This window comes from Microcebus murinus, chromosome 2, assembly GCF_040939455.1.
Source record: "Microcebus murinus isolate Inina chromosome 2, M.murinus_Inina_mat1.0, whole genome shotgun sequence".
NCBI classification, from domain to species: domain Eukaryota; kingdom Metazoa; phylum Chordata; class Mammalia; order Primates; family Cheirogaleidae; genus Microcebus; species Microcebus murinus.
Genome location: NC_134105.1, coordinates 4684358 through 4701909, shown reverse-complemented (window position 1 = coordinate 4701909; position 17552 = coordinate 4684358). Strand labels below are relative to the sequence as shown.

The 17552-nt window shown below is 55.3% G+C and overlaps 1 protein-coding gene across 5 annotated transcripts in view; it reads right to left on the bottom strand.

Moving 5' to 3' along the window:
- Positions 1 to 17333, bottom strand: part of H6PD (hexose-6-phosphate dehydrogenase/glucose 1-dehydrogenase) — a 31599-nt gene extending 14266 nt beyond the window's left edge. Inside the window, exons 1-4 of one of the 5 annotated variants that reach the window (XM_012791464.3) lie at positions 14006 to 15868; positions 12537 to 12775; positions 7723 to 8368; positions 6468 to 6585 (exon numbers count right to left, since the gene is read on the bottom strand). In XM_012791464.3, the coding sequence (XP_012646918.2) occupies positions 6468 to 6585; positions 7723 to 8368; positions 12537 to 12562 (790 nt within the window). In that variant the 5' untranslated portion in view covers positions 12563 to 12775; positions 14006 to 15868. Of the gene's footprint in view, positions 1 to 6467; positions 6586 to 7722; positions 8369 to 12536; positions 12776 to 14005; positions 15870 to 15977; positions 16269 to 17177 lie in introns of those variants that run through there. The other 4 variants (XM_012791468.2, XM_012791467.3, XM_012791465.3 and 1 more) reach the window with 4 other exon arrangements.
- Positions 17334 to 17552: the final 219 nt, after the last annotated feature.

Sequence of the window (17552 nt, the reverse complement as noted above, 5' to 3'; positions counted from 1 at the left end):
ATATAACCAGCCACTGTTCTCATGCTTGCTTTCCCATAGTTGCTTACTCAGCTCAGGAGTCACAAAGCTGACGGTGGTGAAGATTCTTACCCTGCTTCACTGCCCCCGCAGATAATGCCACCCTTGTGAAACCTAAGGCTGGTCCCCAGATATCTTCCAGACCCTGCATTCCACGGAACTGACTCAACCGGTCTTGCGTGCTGGGAACTGACTCAGCACACGAAGACACATTCTGCTTCCTGACCCTGCCCAAGTTCACCCCCAGCCAGTCAGCAGACCCAGTTCCCTCCCCCTTGGCCTGCCAAGCCACCTCTACAAACCCTGGCTACCAAATTCCCAGGGAGGCGGATTCGAGAAATCCCTCCCGCCCCCTTGCACGGCGCCTGCGATAGGAAGCTCTTTCCCCACGGTCACCCCTGCTGTCTCAGGGTATTGGCTTCCTCCTGAGCAGCGGGCAATGAATCTGGCTGGGCTGCTACGGTTTTAGTTCTAAACCTGCTGAACCCGAAGTAACGATGCAACGTCCCAGGAAAATGTCTCGAAGGCAGCTGGAAGCGTAGGACCAGGGCTTGGAGAGACCGTGGACGCTGGAGATGAACTGGATTTCCTTAAACCTAAAACGCCATCAGCGGTGGAAGCACCGACACTGTGCGACCGCTGGGAGAGAAATGGGCTGCCAGTGCCCAGGTGGCACCCCGGCAAGAGCAAGCCCAGCCTCCGAGAGGCCCAAGGATGAAGAATGAGTGCCTTGGAATCAATGAATTACAGCGGATCTACACGTACAGAGGATAGTTACAGCTTTAAAAACAGATGAATTTTTGATGGAGAGAAAGCAATAGAGTCCTCAAAAAGCCTGTTATCTGCTTACTATTCATTAATTTAGCAAATCCCTAAGTGGCCCTTTTCCTATTTTTATCCTATCTCAGTTCTCAGGGAGAATGCATTGCGGGTTTACTACCCGCTGGGTTAAAGAGAGCTTCCTTTATTCCTTAATTTCAAGCTTCAGGGGGTGCGCCTGTGCTTAACACAGCCTATGGATTTATGGGCTCCGCTCCTCTCCTGGCCAGCTCTGTCTGCAGAGTTTCAGAGCACCCCACAGGGAGCAGACCGCGCTGGACGTAGGGCAGGAGGTTGGGGGCCAGTCCTCACGCTGACATCCGACATGTTAATCTTTTCTAGTGACTGCCAGTTATTGTGGACCGGTTTTTCCTAAAAACGATCTGTTTAATAATATATTGGCTCCTAGTATGTTTTCCTAGGTTGAAAGTTGAGGGTTAAAACCCATCAGTGCATGAAAAGAATAGAAAAAAGCACAACCAGGTACGCCGATGGGAAGAAAGGCCCGCGTAAACTGGGCCCCCACCTGTACAAATCCAGAGCTGGTTCAGGGTCACAGGCTGGCAAAGCAGCGGGGACCCGCTGCTCTGCCCCCGGTCACACGGCTCAGTCTGATATGAGGGAACAACCGCTGGAAAGTGCTGTTTGCCCTTTGGCTGCAAAAGTACACTCACAGCGAAAATATTTTTTTAATGCTCATAAATGCTCTAGAATTAGATAGTGGGACTATAACTTTGTGAATATACTAGAAGCCACTTAATTTCATACTGCAGAAGGGGACATTTTATGGTGTGTGAATTGTATCTCAATTTTTTAAAAAAACAAAGTAGCATTTAAAATAGCAAAAAACTAGAAACAACCAAACTGCCTAGTAACAGAATTCATACCACATAGTCTAATGGTATGAATTTTAAATACATATATGAGAGTGTGCATGTGTGTGTGTGAGAGAGAGAGAAACATTGGGTGAAGAACGGACATAAAAGAGCACCACAGCCCAGTACAGGTCTGTATATAACAATGCAGTTTGTGTCACGTGGAAAGCAGACACTGTCAGGACACTGCTGCTACCTCTCCTTGCAAACTTGGAAGGAGAACAACATTTCCATTTGTAAAGTATTTCCGTGTACATTATCTGATTTAATCCTTAAAACCACCCCAAGAGAGAGGGAGCAGGGGTTATCAGCATTATACAGAGGTGTGCTGAAGGTCACAGCCTTCGGAACCGGGACCAGAAACCCCCCACCCGCCATGGCCTCCACATTGTGGGAGATCCAGGTTTTCCCAGCAAAAACAGATATTTAACAAAAAAAAAAAAAAGTGAAAAATGAAAACAACTAAAAGCCAGCTGCAATTGCTACCAACACCTTCTGGGATTACTAAAAATAAAAAGAGGTGAGGGCCAAGGAGAGCACGGTGTGCTGGCTGGCTGGCTGCTCTCCGGACAGGAGGCCGGGCAGCTGCCCTGGGCTCACCTTGCAGACACGCTGCAGATGGGGCGGGAAGGGGAGCCGGCCCTGCTGAGCGAGCTCCCAGCCCCTTCTGGCAGGCCAGGCTGGAAGGCAGGACAGCTGGTGTGTGCCTGGGAGGACCCTGGCTGCCGCGGTCCCTCGGTGAGAGGCACTGAACGGTCACTCCAACACCAGAGGTGAGCGTGCACCAGGCTCCTCTCGCCAGTGTCCAGACAGGGACCCTCCCAAGCAGGGGCATCCTCAGGAAATCTCCCTCTTTGCCCTGATTTAAAAAAAAAAAAGAAAGAAAGAAAGCCTTTTCCCCAGAGGGGAAACTAGGGCAGCAGAGAGACTGCTCCTGGGTACACCGTGGCCGACTGCTGAGGGCCTGGCCGGAGAGGGACGCGGTGCCGCGCAGTGGTTAGAAGCCTGGGTTCTGAGGGGCCAGAGACCTTGGCTCAAATTCCAGCACTCCCAGAAGAAAAGGCAGCCCGACCCAGACAGCTGAACGCTTGCCCATCAGTGACAAGGCCCCTCCTGTCTGCAGAGCCTTTCCCAATGCCTTGATGAGGGCCAGCCAGGGCCATCTCCCCAAAGAGGCCAAGTGACTGTCCTTCTATGGCCCATGCTGCTGTTTCAGGAGACCTCAGCCAGGGTACCCAGGGTGTCTGTGACTCCAGGGGGCTCGCTGGACTGGCACTCCTGGGAGGAGCACCCCGGGTCAGACTGAGAGGGAGCTGAGCGCTGGATCACTTCTTCCTTTCCTCCCCCCACCTCCCCCCTCCGGCCTGTGAAGCAGCCTTGACTCTGCAGCAAACTCCTCTGGGCCAGAGGCTGCAGCAGAGAAAAGCACCCGCGCAGAGCCGGGGAAGCCAGCCTCCACCCATCTGGACGCGTGTGAAGCGGGGGTGGGGTAAGACGTTCAGATGACCTTGCAGCTCAGAAGTCCCTGTCCCAGAGTCTGCAGCAGCTCTGGACCAGGAAAGCTCCACTTCCCAGGCCTGGCTTGCAGCCCCCTCCCTTCCCAGCACTAGGGTGTGGCCTAGGCTGCCACCAGGTGCCAGGTTAGTCCAGTGCTGCTTCTGCATAGGAGTCAGCTAGGGTCGCACAACTGCAAGGTAGGGGGGTAAGCTGGGGATCTGCCCGACCCCTTGGCAGGGTCAGAATGTGAGGGGTGGAGGGAATGCAGGGAGAATGGCCCGTGTACTTTGTCCTGCCCAATGGCCAGACTGCAGGGCTCTGAACCCTGTCTTGGGAACGTTCTGCCCACGCTGAGTCCCACCGCAGCGGCACGTGCCTGCTAAGCCCACGGAACGCCAGCAGGAGGGCAGTCTTAGCCCCTGCCTGCTTCCCACCCCTGCCCTGACGTGCCGGGCACCGCGCTGCTGGCCCTGGTGGGGTGGGCTGCAGCTCTGCAGCCCTGTCCCTTTTCTCCAGCCTGAACTACAGACAGGGGCTCCCTGAGGGGACAGAGTGGAGCAGTGCTAGGGCCACCAGGGCTGACCAGGCCACCTTCTTGGGATGCAGGCAAAACTTGTCCTCTGGCATACAGGTGCATAGAAGAGAGAGAGAGCACACACATTCTCTTGCCAAGCACCCCCTTGTCCAGAGGCCCACTGCTGTGGGGAATGGGCACAGCAGCAGGTAGTCAGTCATTCATTCCTTGTCACTGACTATTCAGGGCCTGCGTATGCAACTGGCAGGTAAACAGGCCGACCTGGGAAACCCGAGCCCCAGGACAGCTGCAGTCCTGGTGACCACTCTGGCAAGGACAGTGGCTGAACTGGCCACTCTGGCCACACCTCACCAGCTGCAATCCACTCGGTCTGGTGGATGCCCTGCTGCTTGTCCCACTCCTGGGCTCCCTTTGCCTCTGGGCTGAAGGCACAGAGTCCAGCTGCGTGAAAAGGCATGGTGCTCTGGGTCTTAGGAGCAGTGGGACCCTCCCCCCCCAGAACCCCACACTGCAGGCAAAGGTAGGCCTGTGCTCTGGCCCCCACAGCAGCCTTGAAGACAGAGCCCCAGGTGCCTTTCCCTGCCAGACGTTGGGGACAGCCAGCCCCAGCGGTTGTGCTGCTGTTCAAATAGCAAACAGACCTACCCAGGCCTCTGCCTGTCTTTCTGCCACATCTTCTCTTTTCTTTCCTCCCAAATGCAAAGGTAACTGTGCTAGGATAATCAGGCCTGCAGCCTGCCCAGCCCCTGGCTCCACAGGGGCCCTACAGAGAACCCACAAACGACAGGAGACACCAAGAAGGAAACAGGGTGGGAGGATTGGAAGAAATAAGAGGTCATTGTGCCAATGAGCGACTGTGGACATGATGGCTCTTCCGCAGCCCAGGGTGGGCACAGGAAGGAGCTCCAGAAAGGGAGGGGGAGAGGAGTCCTGGTTTCCCAGTCCCGCCAGGGACGGGGCCAAGAACAGGCAGAAGAGGCGCAGGCTCCGCCGCTGGCCCGCAGCGGGTGGCAGGGCTGCGCTCCCTTCCCGCTCCAGGCTCTCTGCACCGGATCTGCAGCTCATCTCTCTGCAGGTGAAGCAAGGACAAAGCACACATGGCTGCCAGGACATCACACACACACAGGCACAGCAGGAAACCCATGGCCTGGGCCCTTGCTGAGGACCAGGAGGGGACATTTGAAGGGCTGGGGGAGGATTCCCCAAGGGCCCGCTGTAGGGGACAGGGCCTCTTTGCCCATGCGGGTTCCGAGGGGAGAAACCCAGCACCTTCTCGGCACAGCGATGTCCTTCAAGGCCTGGCTCGGGATGTCCTGCCTGGCCTCCTGCTCCCCACGGCACTGCCTGCACGCACACCCGCTTTGGAGTCTGTGCCACCATCAGAGTGTGGTTAGACTGTCCCTCCCTCAGACTCAGAGAGTCCATGCAGAATTAGGGGACGGAGGCTGCGTTTTAGACCTCGAGCAGCACCTCAGCCCCGCAGAGAGCTTCTAGCACTAAATACGCATTCAGAGAGGAGGAAGGGAAGCTGAAGAGAGTGACCAAGGGGAAAAGAAAATGGCAAAGAGAAAGAACGAGGTGAAGAGAGAAAGGGAGACAGACCTCCTAGTCCCCCAGGTCTGAGGGCGCTGGGCCCGCCCCTCCAGCCAGGTGCACACTGCGGGCTGGGGCTGGGGGGCCACGGCCTCCAGTGCCCCCACTGCAGCTGCAAAGGCAGTCACGGGGTCGGGGCACTGGTGCTGCCGAGCCTGGGTGCTCGAGCCGGACCGCTGCCCCCACTTCCTGCCATGGGACCTTGGCCAGGTCACCAAACCTCATCTGCAAGAGGAGCCCACCTCATCTGGCTGTTGGGGGACTAAATACACAGTAAGAATCAGCTTTTATTACAACTGAGTAAGGACCGATGCTTCACATATACAGTCAATGCTCAAAACATTTGTAACATCACAGAATGCCAGAGCTTGAAGGGACCTGAGCTGCCATCATGTACACAACTGGCTGGTGTCACAGGCGAGGGAAGTGTGTGCCGGGGTCACCAAGCCACCTTTTAGCACACACGGGCCTAACACTGGGGCCCCCGACTCCCAGGACAATGCTGTTCATTTGGTGTTTATTCGATACTTCCATGGTGTGTGGCAGGAGCCAGGGAGATGCCTTCCTGGTGGGACAGACAGATGGGACAAGGACAAGACCAGGGTAATGGGAGCAGGGGCCGTGCAGGGAGGCGCGTGGTGCCGTGGGAGATGCAAAAGGGAGCAGGCGTTGCAGGTGCTCCGACTTCCTGGCATGCCCGGAGCTGAGAGCTAACAGCTGAGAGGGCCTAGGGGGAGGCAGGAACAGCGGAGCCCCCCAGGCAAGGGCTCCTGCAAGTACAAGAGTCAGAGGAGCCCTCATGCGGCTCTGACCGCCTCCACCATGTCACGCTCATGTAAACCCGGGGTAACTTCCAGCACCGACTGCCACCTGCTCCCGCACCTGTGCCAGGCTTATGACACGGGGCCACCCGTTCCCCACAGGCACAGTGGCTACCTGGGCTTTGCCAGCAGGCGCCCTGGACACACGGCAGGCCCTGGAGGAGCCCACACACCAGCAGAAAACTTCCCTCCGAGACGCACCGGACAAGGTGCCGAGGCCCGGCCCAGGCCCTGGCCCCGCGGGGCCCAACGCCTCGCTGCAGGCTGGCAGAGGCCAGGGACCCGCAGCGCGCTGGGCCGCTCACGCACCTGCCGCGTCCACACTCTCCTTCACCACGATCTCCACCCGCTCCACGTGGTGCCGGTTCCAGAGGCCGTCCAAAGCCTTGCGGTTCTGGTCTCGGAAAGGCAGGATCTGCGCCACGGCCTGTCAAGGAAGAGGACTGGTTGCCGCAGGTTCTTGTCACGGTGAAGGAGGAGCCGGGACCCCAGCAGGGCTGCAGACCTCTCCATCCGCTACTCGGAGGAGAAGGTGCCGTCTGAGCAACAGTTCCTGGACTTTAGGGTTTCACAGCCCAGGAAAGACCCCAAAAACTTTTAAGTGGCCTCCACGGGGTTTCCAGGTTTTACTTTGCCAAGAAAGAAAATAGTTTAAATTACCTATCTTCTATTATTATTAACGTTTAATAAAATTAAGCTATTTTAACACCAAAAATGTAGCAAGAAAAGTTTTCAACTGAACACATTCAGTATTTTTCCTCATTTTGCCATAATCGAGTGAAAGCCTCACCAGGACGGCACGGGTCTGAGACCACTATTTGGGAACATTGTTACGGGCAGCTCCAAACAGGGTGGCATGAAAGTCATGGCTCTGTCCTAGACGGCCGTCTGTGTCCCCATGGCCCGGGGCCCGCCAGCCTCTGCACCCAAGAACACAGCTGCTGGCATACTCTCTGCTGGGGTTTCTGGGCCTGGATGCCGAAGGGGCTCCGAGGCACATCCAAGTGAACCGGCCAGCTGACTGGCGTGCCCCATGAGGTCAGCCCCATGCTCCTGCCCCTGGGCTTGGCTGGAAAGCAAAGCCTTAGGGTCCCACTGCTCCCTGTTTGGTTTTGAGATCTTGTTACCAGCCTGTGGCCCAAAACAGAACTTGGGGAAAAAAAGATTTTGAAAAACGGCAGATGGGTGCAGGGTAAGAAAGCTAATTCTAATTCCCACAGCACACCTAACTGGGAGCCAGGTGCAGAGCCCAGAGTCCCGGGACCACCTCTAACAGAGGATGCAGGGCCATGCTTAGGAATCAGAGCCCAGACCCTAGCTTGGAAACAAAGAGGACCAAGGATTCACAAAGAACAGGAGAGCCCAGACGCACGGACAAGGACCGAACAGTCCTGCCCACCGCTCACGGCTTTTCCTTTGCCCCTCACCTGCTGCCCACCTTCGAGACCAGGGAAGTGCAGGTTTCATGACGCCCTCAGGCCTGATTCTACCATTAGTGGTGTGGGCCTGTTGATGGGGTCCACTGGCTCACCCCAACTCCGGCAGGCTCCAAGCTGATGCTCACCTGCTTGCCCAGGTAATGGTCCACCCGGTACATCTCCTCCTCCTGGAAAAAGCTCCTGAGCTCTGTGGCCAGCTGCTGGGCTGACAGGTGGTCATGGCCAAAGGGTTTCTCAAGGACCACCCGCAGCCAGGCGCCAGGGCCGGGACGACAGCTGCTGTTGATGTTGCGGGCGATGTCTGCATAGGCGAAGGGTGGCACAGAGAAGTAGAAAATCCTGCCAGCCTCCCGGAGGCCTTCGTGCTGGATCTGCGCCTCAATGTCCTTGCCCAGAGCCTGGTAGTCCTCAGTTGTCTTCAGTTGGCGGTACTGGCTCAGCCGCAGGAACTGATCCTTGCGTTCGGCACAGTGACTGGGTGCCATGTCCTTGGGGCAGGAGAGGGATTCCAGGGCCTTGGCCATGAGCTCTCGGCCCTGCTCGGGGGCTGTCAGGGCAGCCCCATGGAAGCTAAAACTGTGGCCCTTCCCCGCCTCATCCAGGTAGAGCTGGAACAGCCCCTGCCATAGGTACTTCTTAGCCAGGTCCCCTGTTGCTCCCAACAGGATTATGGAGACATGTCCCTGGGGCTCCTGGGCCTGCAGGCAGCCCAGCAGGGCCATGCACAGGGCCACTGTGAGCATCTTCCAAGTGCCTGGGGGCCTGGGGGGCCTGGAAAGACACAAGGAACAAGGAAGGATCAGACACACACAGAAGCAAACACATTTCTTGGGCATCAAACATTTCCTGCCTGGCAAGAAACAGCTACATGTTTCTTGAGAAAATGTCACAGGCCCATAGCTTCCCCCTCCTGGGCAGCTTGGCTTCCATGCCAGGCAGTGAGTGAGTAGGGAGCATGCCTCACAAACAGGGACTGTGCCTGGGTAAGTCGTAGGCCACTTGCTAGAGATGGGCCGTTTTGCTGCCAGGAGCATGTGAGGGAAAGTGGCACAAGCCCCCTGGGAGGCCCGTGGGGCCGGGAGTGGAGAGCTGTCCATCTTATGACAAGGCCAGCCTCAACCAGGAGCAGCACAGGACACCAGGACCAGCAGGGCAGCCCCAGCCAGGAACGATGGTGGCAGGCCCTCAGACGACGGCTGGACTGCGAGAGCATGTGACCACCTCTTCTCGCCTCTCCTTTTCCCCATGTCTACTAGGCTGCGAGTACAAAATGACGACTAAATAATTGCCACAGCACAGCGATTACAAACATAGACTCTGGAACCAACTGCCTGAGTCTGAATCCCAGCTCAACCCCTTAGTAACTGGACAATTATTTAACCTGGCTGTACCTCGGTTTTCTCATTTGAAATGGGGGCAATAGTGGTACCTACATCACGGAGTTGTTATCAAGATAAAATAAGTTGCTGTTTATAATACGCTTAGGTCAGTGCCTACCACCTGTTAAGCACCATGAAGCTGTAGCTGTCATGATAAAACAGCTATAACAGCAGCAAACACTTAATGCTCGCCTGAGCCAAACACCAAACTATGTAGTTATGGGCATTAGACCTCACTGAATCCAGACAAGAATCCTGAACAGAACCACATGGGTGGGTTCTATCATAGTCCCCCCTTTTACAGATGGAAAGCTGAGGTTCAGGTAGATGAAGTTCCCTGGTGAGAAAGTGGGGAGCTGGGCTGACACCAGGCACCCCGGTTCCTGAGCCGCACGTGCAGCAGCTGCGTGCTACGACCTCCCCGAGGTGAGCCCCCCACCTGGCCGGTTTTCAGCCTCATTTGAAGTAGCTGACGTGTATGAGTGGCCTGGGTCAGGTCACACCTGCACCGCAGTATTTGTTTTTCTGGCTTTCTGTTCTGGCCACGTTTGCAGGGCTCACCGTGCTGAATTCTTACTCCACAGCTCTAGGTTCAGTTTCCCACCAAGGCCGGACTTGGAGGGAAGGGTAGAAGGGAGGAGGAAAGTCGTGATGGCCAGCGCCACAGTGGAAATGGGGCGGCCTGGGGTGGAGTAGTAAAGAAGGAACTAAGATTACTGATTTAGCACCTAATAATATATGCCTGGCATCCTCCCAGATAAAGGATTAGCTAACTCTTCAACAACCTTAGGAGGCTGTAACCTGGTAATACAAATAGGGAAACTGAGGTTTAAAGTGATAACTGGACTTATAAAAGGCCCCACAGAAAGGCCAGCTTACCTTCCCCCCATCCCCCTGTGATACAAGAGGACCAAATCACCTCTGGACCTGCCATCAGACCCCCTCCTCCACCTCTCCCTTTGCCTCCTCTAATCTCTCTGGAGATCCATCCCCAAGATGGCCCTAGCGCATGGCCAAACCACGATGAGGACCCAATGACAGTGTCTGCGCCAGTGCCTACAGGACCCCCGACATTTCCATCACTGCAGCTTTACCTGGAGGGGCAAGGGACCACGTGAGTGGCTACCCCACCTTCCTCCCCCACCTTTCATCTGCATTCACCCCAAACACAGAAATGGACCACAAGACCATTCTACTTTCTTCTGCTTTCCAATCCCTGTCCTTGGTCCTTCAAGCATTTCTTTTCTCAACTGGCAGTCGCCTGTCTGGAGGGAAGGAAAAGCTGCAAGGTCAGTGCAGGAGAGAGGCAGTGAGAAACCTGAAGCCCAGAGAACAGCCTGCAGAAGGAGGAGCGCCAGCTGGCGGGCTGCGACTCAGAGCTCCTGACCGGAGCCTGGTAGCCAGGGCCCTGGACGTGCCTGGCACAAGAGGAGGAGCTCAGGCAGCTCCGGGTGCCAGGATGGGCAAGTAGGGGAGCCCCAAGGGCCAGCACCACTGCCCCCCTCCCCAGAATGCCACAGACAGCTGTGTTGCGTGGCTGCCTGGCCCGAACCGACGCCTGGCTCTCTGTTTACTCCCGCTCTGACTCTGAAGTTTTACGGTAACTCTCCCTGACCAGGCCTGTTCCCGGTCCCCAGTTCTAGGTTAGCTTCCCTTATCTCTTGACTATGTTCCCAGCAGTCCTTTAAACAAATCCAAGATATCGGGTATTTCAAAACAGTTGCTTACTCCGAGGTTGCAAAACAACTCTTTCCTAAACGGGTGTGGGTGGTATGTGTGTGCATTTGTTTTTTTATTAGCAGATTTCTTCATCTTAACAGTGCTTTTCACACTTTAACGTGCATTTGCATCTCATGGGGAGCTTTTTAAAATACAGATTCTGATGCAGAAGGTCTGGCAGGGGTCTGTGGTGCTGACAGCTGGTCCAAAGAGCACACTTTGGGGAGCACGCTCTGCAATGCTGAGCAGTGAGTTCTAGAGCAATGGCTCTTGGCAGAGGAGGGCGTCAGAATCGAGACACGCACTGAACCTCCTACTCCCTTCGCCGAGACGGAGAAGTTCTGATTCAGTAGGTTCGGGGCAGGTCCTGACACAGGTATTTCAAAACAGCCCCAAATGGCTTAATTTGCCCACCCCCTGCAAAAACCGGTTGCCAACTACTGACGACACCTGCTCACCAAGCAGTCGGCGAGTGCCGGACAACCTAGACGCACCCTCTCCGTCCTTCCTCGCGGCAGTCTGTGAGGGAGGCTCGGTGAAGATTCTCATTTTACAGGTGAGGAAACTGGGAGGTAAAATAAACTGTGAAGTGACAGGCCGGGGCCCTCAGGCTCTGTGCTTCCTTGGCCAAGGAGAAGAACGTGGGATCGTTCTTCCAGAGGAGCCGGGCTCCAGGCCACTTCCCCGCTGTCCGACCTAGCAGTACATGCAGCATATGAAATCCGTTTGGGCCCACGTTTCCTCGTCTGTAAAACAGGGCTAATACCAGCCACCTAAAGGGGAGGAGGGTTATGAGGATTAACTGGGATGATACTGGTGACAAAAACATATACAAGTGTTAATTAAATATAAAGTACCTCGGGGCCCCAAAGGTAGCATAATACCCTTGCTGTCAGGAAAACCCTGTCTGTGCAGATCTCCTGCAGCAGCAGCGCCAAGCCCTGCAGACGGCACTGAAGACAGACGCTGGGAGAACAGTCCTTATGCCGCAGGAGATGGGGGGGGGGCTCTCATTTGAGAGGTTTTCTTGAAGCGCTTCTCCCTCCTGCCTCCCTGCCTGCTCCGAGAGGGCTGTGAAATAAATCTCCCAAAATTGCATGCCTGAAGTTAGCCCAAAAGCATGGAAATGGCCCTCCAATGGCTGATCCAACTATGAATCCCTTCTTTTGTTTGAAACGAATAAGTCAAAAAAAGCCTGAGTGAGAAGTGTGAGAAGCTGTAGGAGAGGTCAGGGTATGAGATCGGGAACTAGAGTACGTGGTGATCCTTGCCCAGGCTGTATGAACAAGCACATGACCTTGAACAAGTCATTTCACCTGGCCAGGCCTCAGTTTCCTCATCTAGAAAATGACAGGCTGAGCTAAAGGATCTCTGTGATGTTCATATTTTACTACCCCTAAGTCCCATGTCTTCCAAGGATGGGAGATCCCCTCCCTGTTGTCAGGGAGATGCCCTCCGCCGTTCTACAAGGGCAGGTAAGTGCCTAGAGCCTCAGACCAACGCAGCTGGGCAGGGAAACAGAGAACTAAAATAGGAAGCAGAGAGCTGACGACTGTGCGTCATTCAGAAGTTAAGACAAAATCCTTTGAAGTTATGACTTAAGTGCGTGGAGGATGCAATTTCATTTACAATTCTTATTCAAAATACTTGCCAGAAATACACTCACTACAAAATACAGTGCCGTGGGGGCTCCCGTAGGTAGGTGGAAAAGGCGTTCTTCTGACAGGCTCGTCTTAGAGTTAGGGCTGACTGTGGGCGCACGTACCCAGTCCCCAGCACCCTTCACTGTCCCCAGCTCCAAGCCCCAGAGGCTCCTACCAGTCCTTCTGGGAGAGACTCACCTGTTAAAGAAGGTCTCTGCTAACATCCCAGAAGGTGGCAACACTGACTGGGCCAGCCAGGGGGTTTGGATCAGAATCCAAGTTCTGGTCTGTGTTTTTGCCCAGGTGGAAGAGGCAGGTCTGGTCGGCACCCAAGCAGCTGTCCCTGCCCAGGCCCGACACAGACTGACCCAGCTGGTGCCACAGCTCCAGCTGCACAGAGTTTCCGGTAAACCAAAGGAGGAAGCAGTTCTAATCCTCTGCGCCCGGCAGACAAGGGGTAAGAGGGTGGTGGGAAGGAGCCGGAAGGTAAAGGTCAGTGGCAGCTGCCACCTTGTCCCCCCCCAGCTTTGACGATGCTACCTTCTGAGTACAAGGCAGGAAGAAAGCAACTTTTTTTCAAATGAGTTGGGAATTTTTTAAAGATGATGTATATGGGAGTAAAACAAGAATTCAAACTAAATACCATTTTAAACTGGGCATAAGGTGATGTGCCCAGTCCTTTTTGTCATGGCCGCACCATGTATTTTTCCTGCACTCTTCCCTTCCTGTTCTGGCCCTTCTGTGCCAAATGCGTCCAGGCAGTGGCGAGTCATTCCCACCTGCAGGTCCCAATCCCGGGTCTCTATAATTAGGGATGTGCATTGGAGCAACTTTGTATGGCACACAAGATTCGAATGCTCGATTTCCAGGAATTTTTCAAGCCGGTTGTTAAACACAGCCGTAATTATCAAAAATGGAATTATATAAATTTATAATTAAGTTATATTTAAATCAAAGGTAATAAATGCTCAACGCTCATCACTTCCTAATCATGTGACGGCATTTTACTAATATCTGTGCTCTTGACATTATTTACATCTACTGTATCTACACGGTGAAGACATTCTATAACCGTGTGTTTGAAATAGGTCAACATGGCAATAGTGACACCACAGATGTTGGCAAAGGTTTTAAATCAGGTTTCCCACCACCAAACCCCAGCCCCTACAGAGTTAGCCGTTAAACATTTCCCAGCACACAACTGCCTGTACTCCTGTCTTTATTTCCAGCCTGGATTTCTCCCCCCAAACTCCAGACTCACATGTTCAACAGCTATTCTGACAGCATTAGTTGGATGTATACCAGACTTAACATGTAAAAAATTGAACTGATTTATCTCCCAACTTGCTTCAAATGCAGTTTTCCCCATTCTCAATAAATGGCAATTCTATCCCTCCAAGTGTTCAGACCAGAAACCTTGGGGTCGTCTGACCTGTCAGCAAATCCCAGTTTCTACCTTCAAAATGTATCTAGAATACAAGGCACCATCATCTCTGTCTGGATTACCGTAGGACCCTCCTAACTGGCCTCCAGCATCTACCTCTGGACCTTCTATACCTGAACCTCAACTCAGCAGCAGAGTGACCTTTTTATAGTGTTGGTCAGATCACATCATCCTCATTTCAGAGGTCCACAGGGTCTACACGCTCTGGCCTCCCACCCGTTACCTCTTTGTGCTCTTCTCCTACTATTCTGCTCCTCTCCAGGCCTCAGCCACCAATGCTCCCGCTGCAGGGACTTTGCACCTGCTGTTCTCTCTGCCTGGCCTAGTCCCACCCCCTCCTGCAGGTGTCCACATGGTTCACTTCCCCACTAACTTCAGTCCTTTGCTGAAATGTCACCTGCTCGGTGAGCCGTTCTCAAACCACTCTGTAAAACTGTAAACCCCCACCCCCATCCTCCTCCCTGCTGGATTTCTCTCTGTGGTACATACCACTTTCCCAACATACTCTGTGATAATTACATTTATTTTGCTTGTTGTCTGCCACTCTTCCCCGCAAGAATGTAGGCGCCAATGAGGACAGGGATTTTTGTTTTGCTCTCAGCAGTACCTCCAGTACCCTGATCAGGGCCTGGCATACAGAAGGCGCTCTATAAATATTTGCTGAATGAACAAATAAACTCCATTTGCATAGGACCTCTGTCATTTCTGCATTTGAATGATGGTGCTAAGGAATAACTTCAAGCACTGTGACAAAGCACACATCAGCGGCAGCTTACTACTTGTAACAATACTATACTAATAACAAAATAGTTATTTATAGAGTACTTAGCTCCATGCCAAATGCTAGGCTGAGAGTTTGACATGCCTCATACCATTTAATTCTTGCCACAGTCCTGTGAGGTAGGTACTATTATTATCCCCATTTTAGCAGTACGTAGGGTGGAAGCGAAGGTGCAGAGAGGTAAAATAACTTCCTAAAGGTCAGGCAGCTTAGAGGTGATAGGATTTTAATATAGGCAGTCTGGTTCCAGAGCTAACCTCCCACCCACCTGCAAAATGTGACTACACCCCCAAATGGCAAGAAATAAAACATTTTATTAGATACTGGTTCTGCTTCTCTAAAGGACTGGAATAAGAGTGGTTCTAAGCCAGATAGGCTATTTCTCTGCTCCATGAAGTCAAGCTGCCCTGAACACTAAATGGCTGCAACTGGCCTCTGCCTCCCAGGGCCACTTTGCCTAACTGTGATTCATGCTCCTCCCTTCTGAAGCCATGAAGACATCATGCCGAAGCCTGAGTTAGCTTGTTAAAACCTGGAAAGCCCTCGGGGGCTAGTTTCTAGAGAACTGGTTAAGTGAGAGAACTCTGGATTCAATTCTTTGCTGTGACCCCAGACGAGTTATTTGACCTCTCTATCTCAACCACAGAATGAGAAAATTAGTCCACACAAGCACAAAATGAGATAAGCCACCTAAGTTTAGCACAATGCTTGGCATACAGTAAGCACTCAAGAAATGTTAGCTTCTCTCATTAAGCCATTAACATCATGAATGCAGGCCTCCTTGCTAGCTTCCTGGAACTGCTGTAAAACCAATTAACCATTCAAACAGAAAAAAAGGCCAAGGAACAACTAACTCATGGCCAGCTTGTCCAATCATACTGATGAAAGATTAAAGGGATATAATGCATATTCTAAAATATGACTATTCTATACTTTGCCTCATCTGCTACCTTTCACGAGCCAGGGGCCTGTTGGGGGTGGGCAAGGATCTCAGACTCATGATCTTTTCAGAAGTTCTCCTTTTGGCTAAACATTCCAGGTTGAGTGAGCTGGTTTTCAGAGATCCAGAGGGAGAGGTTTGCCTCTGGAAAAACAGTCTTGGAAACGCTGTTTGAAACCTGAGGGCCAATGCCAAAGATTAAGCATACCCCAAGAGGAAAAGCATGGAGCTGCCACTCTCCTTGGACTCAGTTCCAGGAAGCCTGGGAAAAGGGACGCGCTGGCCCCCCGAGGCTCCCCGGAAGGGGCCCGGCCGCCGGCCACCGAGCCGCCACCAGCCCGCACGGCCGCCGGGGCGCGCAGCGCAGAGCGAGGGCCGCGGGGCTGCGAGCGACGCGCGCGCGGCCGGCTCGGGCCGGCGGACGGGCCCCGCGCACGGAGGCCGCGGCGACGGCACGCGGGGGCGGCAGCTTACTGCGTCTCGCTCGTAGCGCCGGCCGCTGCTCCGGGAAGTGGCCGGGCGGCGCTGCGGGCCGGGCTGCGCCAGGCCGAGCCCGCTCCAGGGGCTTCCCGGCGCGGGCCTGACAGCGCCCCGGGCCCGCGCCTCCTCTTCCGCCGGCCGCCCGGCAGGTGCGCGCGCCGCGGCCCCGCGCCTCTCGGCCGCTCGGGTTTCGCCCGCGGAGCCGGGGGCGGCGAGAGGCGCGGCCGCCGCGCGCCAGGTCTCAGGCCACCGCGGCCTCGCCCCGGGGCCGGGGCCCGGGCACGCGCGCGCGCACTGGGGCCCGGGCCCCCAGGCGCGCGCGGGGCGGGGGGCCGGGGGCGCGCGGAGGCGGGGCGGGCAAGGCCACGCCCCCAGCTCGCGGTGGCCGGGCCGGGGCGGGGCCTCGGGGCAGTGCCGGGTCGGCCCCCAGCCGCCGCGCCGAGCCTGCCCTCCGGGCGCAGCCCTGCGCTCCCGCCCGCCGCCTGCTGCGCCTGCGGCGCGCGCGCCCGGAAGGGCGGGGGAGGGTGGCTGTGTCGTGGAGGAGACCCGGGAGGCGGCGGCGGCGGGCTCCCCCGGGATCTGACACCGGCTCCGGGACTCGCCCGAGCCTCGCTCCTGCCCATGTGTAGGATGAGTGGCTTGGTCCGTCCCGTATTCAGTATCCAGGGGGTCAGAGTGCACACCCCGCCACACCTCCACCTGTCAGCGTCACAGCTCTGCTTACACCACTTGCGTGACCTTGACACTCAGTGTCTTCATCTGTAGGATGGGGACAATGGGAACGGCCAGGGGCCGTCTGGCGGGGGATACGTGCATAGTAAGTGGTGGCCTGTACCTTCGAGACAGCGCCCGGAACGAGGCCTTCTCTGCAGGGCGAGCGGCGGCGTGTAGATGAGGTTCCCGTCAGCTGCCTCACAGCACCCGGGGGATGGTAACTCCGAGCCCCCATCCTGCTCCTCGTGCCTGTCAAGCTGTGTGTGACCCTCACCCTGCCCCAACCCCGTGCCCGCGTCTCTTGTACCCTCGAGCTCTGTCAGTGCCCTGGGTGGCCCCTGCTGTTGAAGAGGCAGCCGCTCTTTCCTCTGCTGCCCTTCCTCAGCAGGTGACCTTGGGCTAATTGAGGCAGGGCTCCTGACGTAGGTGCCCCATCCCCACTCCTGCAGCGTCTGGCCTCTGTCCCTTCTTCAGACCCACCTGCAGCCTCCTCCAAGACAGAAGGACACCTGGTCACCTCTGCTGCAGAACGCTGGACCCCCCAAGGGAGGGATTCTGACCTGAGAGAGAACTGCAGCAGCTTTCTATTTCATGGTGGTTCGGCTAGGGGTGGCAGCGCCAGGAACTAGCAGAGGGAACTCAGCAGTGGCCAGCAGGACTGTGTGAGGCCAACAGGCGTGATTACCACACAGGATGTTGGGCAAGGGGGTTCCCAGGAAGGCTGGGAAGCCAAAGGGGGGCTGGGCGCCACTGTCACCAGAGCTAGGGGTGGTCTGGGCACCGGCCAAGGGCTGGATTTAGGTCATACTGAGTGGGCCTGGGGGGGGTTGCCAAAAGCCAGCACCCTCTGGGCCG